The following is a 7,749-nucleotide window of genomic DNA, read 5'->3' as shown; positions in this document are numbered from 1 at the left end:
AACGAACCGTGAATCAAGCCGTGAATCAAGGTACACTTACCTACTTTTATAGGCTGTATCCCCGGAAACTCATCAACTTCGATATTAACCTAAAGCCAGAATGATGTGTTTGGTTGGTTTACACAGGTAGAACAGTATCAGCATATACGCAGATGGTGTATATGAAAAACTTGTTTAACATAATATATTGCAAAAACAGATACTTGGGACAAATTCTGAAAAGGTGTCAAAATGTCAAATGAAGTGAGAGGACTTGAAAGAAAGATTGAAATACCTATGTTGGTGTCATGGCTCTCAATACATACAACAATATTAGATTGCAGCAAAAGCCCAAATTGGACAGATGGATGACCTGCTCTGAAACACCTCAACAATTTCTTGATTGCTATGAAGTTATACATATGTCCCAAAAAGCTGAATCCAACAGATAAACAGATATTTTGTGAATTAATGCCACAGATAAGCCTCTATTTCTTAAAAAAAATTATGACTGAGATTTAAAAATTTATTTTGTATTCAATATGACCCAAAATGAGTGACTGAGCCCATAAACTTAACCTCTCAAAACGTTTTCCTTCTAAGTCAGAAAGCCATTTTTCCATGGACTTCTATGGGACTGGGAGTCCTTTTGCATTCACAGCTATCGTCATCAGGTGGACTTGAGACAGAAGGCAGGTTTAAGGAACTGCATATTGGCTGAATTTTTCCAACCGGGGTCCTACGTCTATGTTTTTACTGTATGTGATGCCAACATATAAAGTACATCTACTGACATCGTCACCAACAGTCACTGGTTACTAAAGTTACATTATTAACCCAGAAGGTTGATTTTGGGCACTCTTGTTGTTTTAAAGTCAACCTTCTGTACTACTGAAGGGTGTACTACCAAGGAAATAAGTCAGGCTTTCTTTGTATAAGCTGACTTGACAAAACCTAAAACCCCAGTCAGAGATGAGAGATATCACGCTATAATTTCTGCAACTTTCTCTGTTGAGGCGGCCTTTCTTTGCTGTGTCATATGATCTTTTTCCATACAAAATTATCCCTATGAATTCTGCCTATCATTCACAGTAGAGCTCTGGAACTTTAAAACTGGCCTGTACCTTAATAAAGGCGATGTGGAAATTTAGTTTGTTGGCAGAAGTTAAATCAATTTTATTGATTGACAGGTGCTCTTTGTGTGTGTTCTGCATTCTACTAACTGCGCTGTAAAAGAGCAGCAGATCAGAATCAAGTATATGAACATTTACACATTTTCTGCATCATCAGATGAATATTCCAGCAACATTGTGACGTTTGTACAGCTGCGCTTCATTTGCAATATCAGTGAGGTACAAAAGCCATGATACAGAGATACAATTTAAATTCTAATATGCAAAGAAAAAAAATCATATGCAAGTCCAGCCGTTTGTAAAAAGAAATCCTGAACATAACCCGCTCCTGTTCAGGTTAAATTACCACAATTTTTTAGTCAGGTAGAAAGAAAGCCACTTTCATGACAAACAACTTAAAACAAGACTTTCTTGCTAACCTAGTAATCTAGCTTAATGACACACCCCTCTTGGTTTCTTCTTCCAAGCACAGGAATGACCAGTGTTGAACATCAGAAAGAATGCAAGTTTAAGATATTAAACTAGTTCTCTTTTCAGACCCAGAAGTTACTGCATTTTTTCCCATCCACACAAAAACATGGTATGCATTTTGCTCAAAGAACCATTATATACAACCTTTTGCCCGACTGTGGGCCTTTGTCAATACAGTTTATTTATAAAACAAAAAAGGAAAATCAGACTTGGGTGTGATATGGATCATGTCTAGTTATGAAACAAAAACATGTTCTTGTTTGATGGCCTTGAAAATGGGTCACTGTACCGTTTTATACATGCTGTAGTATATGTTCTTTACCTGTCAAGTCCTGTGTATCCTTTTCCCCCCTGCTGCTTCAATTTCATTGCTTCACAATGTGTGATGAAAACAAAACATGACACCTTTCCAACAAAACAGTTGAATGTGGCTAGCTGCAGCCTGCCTACCTGGTTGAAGAAGCAACCTGATTGGCAGCCCTGGAGTTCACGCTCCACACCTTTTGCATAAATGGGTCACGAGACTTCCAGGATTTGCATAAGACAGGAAGGAACAAGCAGCGGGAATGTTTCCTGTTTGCCACAAAACAGGTTTGTGCTGAGGCTGAGCAGCTTTAAGCGAAGGTAGGTGTGAAAACACATTGGCTTTGTTCTTTAACTTGTAATGTCAAACACCATGTTAACTTTTGACTCTTTTTTTTTTAGTTATTGTTTAAAAAGAAATACCTGGCATTGCTTTTGATGAATGATTCTGACCTTTGTACTTGTTTGTCACGATCAGGTTACGCTTCAACCCACCTGTAGAGATCCTCTGTTTTCACTTGTTTCAGTGTGAAAAATAAAAGAACACATGAATACTTCTACCGAGAAGCGTTTGCCATATTAAGGGTAATGCTTTTCCCTGTGGTTCTAGTCTCAGTTTGTAACCGCCATGTTGATTTTATGTAGGGCGTTTTGCTGTGTGTGTGTGTATGTGCGTGCGTGTGTTTTTGTGTGTGTCTGTCTTTAAGGTGCCATGTTGCAACAGATTATTTTAACACTGCTTTCATTTTCACCACAGAGGCCAAAGACACTTTTAATTGGTAAAATAAAATTAAAAAATGGACCCTTATAAAGGTAGGAAGGCACAGACACAGAGCTATCAGCTTGCCAAAAATGCCATTTTAAGTGAAGTGAGTAAAAACCTGTTGATCTTTTCCTTCTTGCTTTCAGGGCCTTGTCCCCATCATAGCATTCCTGTTGAAATGGGTGAGACTCTGGACTTGGAACGGCTCCCCCCATGTGAACAGTGTAACGCACACACAGAGACCGTCAAAAGGCTAGAGGCCCGTGAATTTGAGCCTCCACAGCGGGCAGCACAACAAGTGGGCTTGAGTAAATTCCCTGAGAACCAGTATAAGCACCAGTTTCGCATTAACTCCCCAGCAGCACCACTCTCGGGACACGTGAATGCCCCATTCATGGAAGATTTTTGGCATGTTAGCCTAAGACAGAAAGTGCAGTATAAGCAAGACCCCATAGGCCCTTCAAGCCAGCACCGGAGCCACTCTGTGGACGATGCAGAGTACTTGGAGCCCCCCCAACCGCTCAAATCGGACTTCAACAGCATCAACTATGTTAAAATGCCAATTCCACATATGCCATGTGAGTATGTCAGTGAATTACCACTGGATTGTTTCATTTAAGTAGATCTGAAAAATTATCCAATATTTACACAGAACACCGTAAAAGAGGTCACAAATTAAAGGAAAAATAATCTGCACCTTAATCCCTTACAATGTCTCAGTTTTTGCTGACATGTTTGGAGTCCACAGATTTACGTGGAAAACAAAAAAATACGTAATCCATAGGTTTCTCTACTGTTTACTGAAACCTTTCAGCATAAACAATCACACCCACAACTTTAGGCCTGTGAAGAAAAAAAAAAATAATCCAACCAGGTGAGCAGGAAAACAAATTCACACAGAAGTCAGCGCTGTTGTGCCACATTGTAACAGGCTGTAAAAATGTTAAGCATTTTAAAATGGGATTCTATAGGGACTGACAAGCTGGTGAACTGTAGCTTTTAGCTTCCTTTTTCAGCCCTGTTTGTTGATACTGTGTCATAGGACACTAAAACACCAAACTCATGCCCACTTTAAGACATCTTTACTTTGCGGCTGGCGCTCAATAACATGGAAACATCGAGTGTCCCATAACAAATGATAACTATAATTGGTCATATTGTGACTATGAATTTGACATATGATATTGAATGTCACTGAAAAAAATTGGTTGTAGGCAGCAATCATTTAAAACCATAATTTTAGCACTCAAGAACAAACAGTAAATGTGCTATTGCATTCCAGAAGCAGGACAATCTGCATCTCATTTCTGCTAAACCATCTGAAAGAGGAACTTATGTCTGCTCCTCTGTGTCTGTCTGCAGGCCACATGCCAATGCAGGGAAGCTGTCTGAAACAGCGCGCGTGCTGGCCTCCAGCAAACCTGCGCGGACGCGATAATTATTGTCATCAAGACCCGGGTTACCCAGCAGCCCGACACCAGGAGCCTCAACCTCACCAGAAAATGTTTGTCATTATGATCTACTAATTCCAGCATTGGTTCACTGGTGGAATACTTTCCCCAATACCGTATGTTGTGAGTCACTCTGTGGTCATTTCTCATCATTTCCCTCCACAGGAATCTCTCTCAAAATGGGCAGCAACTTAAAGGTGCTCTTAATGGTCACTGTGGTTCTGCGCCTCCCTATGCAACACCTCCTCTAGACGTGATGCATGAGGTCAGCGTGGGTTGCTCCGACCTTGCAGGCGCAGGATCAGGCACGAAGGAGATCAGGAGGACCATCAGTCTTCCTGAGGAGTGCAGTAAGTCCCACCATGTGCCAAAGCATGCATCATTCCCTTCTGTTTCATGTTTCCCTTCTGTTCAGGATAATGACTGATGGGTTTTTTGTTTTCTGTTTTTCCCCTCCCTCATTGACAGGAAGAGTTTTTATCACATATTCAGTGGACATAGCCAAGGAAATGTTCATGTTTGTTAAATTTCTCGTGGACCAAGGCTTTAGACCCTCAGTAAGTCCATCAGCCTTTGATTTCCCGCAGATGCTCACTCCACTTCAAATGTTCTCACTCGCTCTGCCTTTCCTCAGCTCGACATGTTTGACAGTTCAATCCGAAGCATGGGTATCAACCAATGGATGGACCGTTTTCTGAATGATGTAAGTGTGACGGCTGAGTTTGATTAGGCAATTCTTCAACTCTTATCACAGCTGTGCTGAAAAATTGACAGTGAGGATTGTTTTGACAGAAATCAGTGCTGATCATTGTGGCCATCAGCCCCAAGTACAAAGCGGATGTGGAAGGAGATGGAGTCGATGAGCATGGCCTGCACACAAAGTACATCCACAACCAGGTAAATGGCCTCTTAGGAACTGAGAAGCAAATATTTTCTCACAATGTCTCCCTCTTGTGGCTTTTCTGTATCATTATAGATATATCATTATATCATATAAATGTGAGAGGAGGTATCCTCTCACATTTCAATTGCATGGAAGAATGAGGAAATACCTCCCAGGAACTGAAAACAGCCGTTCCTCCCAGATTCCTCACTGTGTTAGTGTGCCAGAGCAGAGTGCAGTCAAATTCTTCTGCTTTCTGTCAGAGCATCAATCACAATGTGTAATTGTGTCAATGTTAGGTGACAAGGAAAATACATTTTGGTTGAACTCATGAGTGAAGCCTTTGTTTAGTTCTATCACTGACTATCCTTTCACAATGGCACAGATTCAAAATGAGTACATCCAGCAAGGCTGCCTGAACTTCAGACTGGTTCCTGTGATGTTTCCCAATGCAGCCAAGGTAAGACTGATCAACACATGATTGGGGGGACGGACGGGCATGTCTTTGTGATTTGTGTGAACTGACCCTTTAATAAACCACTCACCATCACCCCGCATTGGAAGCATAAGTAAAACCTATGTGAGGAAATAAAACCCTCCAAAAAAACTGATTGAAAAGAAAAGGACAAATAAAGTTTACAGCTTTGCGTAGACTATAAACAGGAAAGAGATGAGGGCAGTTAGGTTCCAGGTAAAAGGCCCATGAATCCAGAGGATTACGTACATTGACTGTGCATGTTAACCCACGGCTACCCCTCGTATCCTCTTACAGGCTCATGTACCCAGCTGGCTTCAGAGTACCAGAATCTACCGTTGGCCCCAGGACACCCAGGATTTGCTTCTGCGTCTCTTGAGGGAGGAGCGCTACATCATCCCACACCGGAGTGCTGACCTCACCCTCACGTTCCGTCCTGTCTGAGAGCAGTAAAAAGAGGACTGGGGACAAAATATGTGGCATAGTTAAAATTGTTTACTTTACCCCAGATTTACTGATCTTTTACAGTGTTCAGTTATAAACAATCAATGAAGTGGCATGTTTAACCTTTACAGGTAGATTAAACGTACTTGTTTATTCCCGACAAATCTGCTTTTACACTGGCCAATCAGAGCTTTTGCTGCTACTTTGTAGGTTTCATTTTGGTTTCTTATTCTTTCCTTAATATACACTTCAAATGAATTTAACCAATATTTGTCTACAAGAAGGCAGAAAGGCTTTTTTCTAGCTTATTATATTAGAAACATTAGTACATATCTGAAGTTGTGATTTTGTGCATGTGAAAGATCTGGCTTAGTCTTCACCAACACTTACAAATATCTGGATATTCAGCCACATAATTATTTATCTAATCTATTTTTTTCCTAACAGTGTACAGTTAAGTGCTGGGCAGGTACAGTGCTTTAAGAGTAATCTCAAAACTGAGAAGCATTAGTATATTTTGAGAAGTGTGTTTATTTTAAATATCTTTCAGCTCACAAGGCAACGCAGGCCACTACTACTACTAATGATAAAAAAAAACTATATAGAGATAGAGAGATATAGAAAATCAACCAAAAAAGGAGTGCTAAGTAGGACTGTTTAAAAATAATAATAATAATAATAATAATTCTGGATGTAAAATTGCAAAGCATTTAGAGAATTCATGATCTAGAGTAAATAAGTATCACTAACATATTTCTGTACATAATAGAAAAAGCTGAAAATTGATATTGAGCGGCTATGATTTTCAAGACATGATTCAGCGGTAGACTGCATGGGCTAAGGATTTGTTCTGAAAGAGTCCGTGGATGTGATATCTGACTGCATTTACAAATGCACGTTCAAAAACCACGCAAACGCACAGACCACCACTATGATCCAGGAATACTTCTACCCTCTGGAGTAAAGATGAGAGTGAACATCCTGCTTGTTATCAGCATGCAGTTCAAATGCCAGCACGTATGATGGTATGGAGGGCATTGGTCCGCATAGCACCAATGCCTGAACTGTTGAGCAGTTGAAATCCTTCATTAAGCAAAGATTGTAAAATATTTTGCTTTCACAGCAACATGTACTCCTGGGTCTCCCCCAGTAAACACAGTGTGTTGTTTTTAGAAATGTACAGTAAAAAAATTCTGTTTCAATATTTGATGTTGTCTTGTCTTCATTCATTACCACCAAACCATGCAGTTTTTAATATATATTTTACATGGCACAGCTTTCAAGGAAATAATGTAGAAAATTAGAGAAGGAGTGTGGATTGAGGAAAGAGAATCAAGGAAGTGCAGAGAATTAGTAAGGAGGAAATAAGGGCGATGAATAAAAATGCATTTGGTCCAAATACCTGTAGAAGTGCTGAGATGTCTACAAGAGATGGAAAGTGATTTAAACAAGACTACTTAACACAATCTGTGTTCAGCATGAGAGCATGTCTGAGGAATGGGGAAGAACTGGTACTGATTTTCAAGCTATGCAGGGATAAAGTTGTTGAGCCCTGCCATGAAGCTATGTGAAAGCGTTGTTGAAACTAAGTTAAGAAGAGAGGGGATCATCAACAAGCCTGAGTGTGGTTTCCTGCCAAGAAAGTGCATTACACACATAACATTTACTTTCAGTCAGGAGGTCAGGAGTGACAGAAGTATGTAAAGATGGCGCACAACATTTATGAAGACGGTAAAACAATGGTAAGGTGTGCGGTATGAGTGCCAGATGGGTTCGAGTTGGGGGTGGAATTACATCAGGGATCAGCTCTGAACCCTCCTTGTTTGCAGTGGTGATGGACAGGCTGA

General features: G+C 40.3%; 1 protein-coding gene across 2 annotated transcripts; it reads left to right on the top strand.

Moving 5' to 3' along the window:
- The first annotated feature begins 2,127 nt into the window (after positions 1–2,127).
- Positions 2,128–7,106, top strand: traf3ip2a (TRAF3 interacting protein 2a). Of its 2 annotated transcripts, XM_085247782.1 has the most exons (11): positions 2,128–2,207; positions 2,365–2,471; positions 2,644–2,699; positions 2,796–3,227; positions 4,012–4,153; positions 4,266–4,450; positions 4,569–4,657; positions 4,735–4,803; positions 4,893–4,997; positions 5,369–5,443; positions 5,756–7,106. In XM_085247782.1, the coding sequence occupies exons 3-11, from the start codon at positions 2,684–2,686 to the stop codon at positions 5,900–5,902; spliced, it is 1,260 nt and encodes a 419-aa protein (XP_085103908.1). In that variant the 5' UTR covers positions 2,128–2,207; positions 2,365–2,471; positions 2,644–2,683; the 3' UTR covers positions 5,903–7,106. The 2 variants fall into 2 exon arrangements, with proteins under 2 accessions (XP_085103908.1, XP_085103909.1); XM_085247783.1 differs by lacking the exon at positions 2,128–2,207 and having other exon boundaries at positions 2,214–2,471.
- The last annotated feature ends 643 nt before the right edge of the window (positions 7,107–7,749 follow it).

This window comes from Mchenga conophoros, linkage group LG15 (genome assembly GCF_057382185.1).
Source record: "Mchenga conophoros isolate Kocher_MC1m ecotype Shallow Benthic linkage group LG15, M_conophoros_male_GT1.1, whole genome shotgun sequence".
NCBI classification, from domain to species: Eukaryota; Metazoa; Chordata; class Actinopteri; order Cichliformes; family Cichlidae; genus Mchenga; species Mchenga conophoros.
This window is presented reverse-complemented; position numbering and strand designations above follow the sequence as displayed.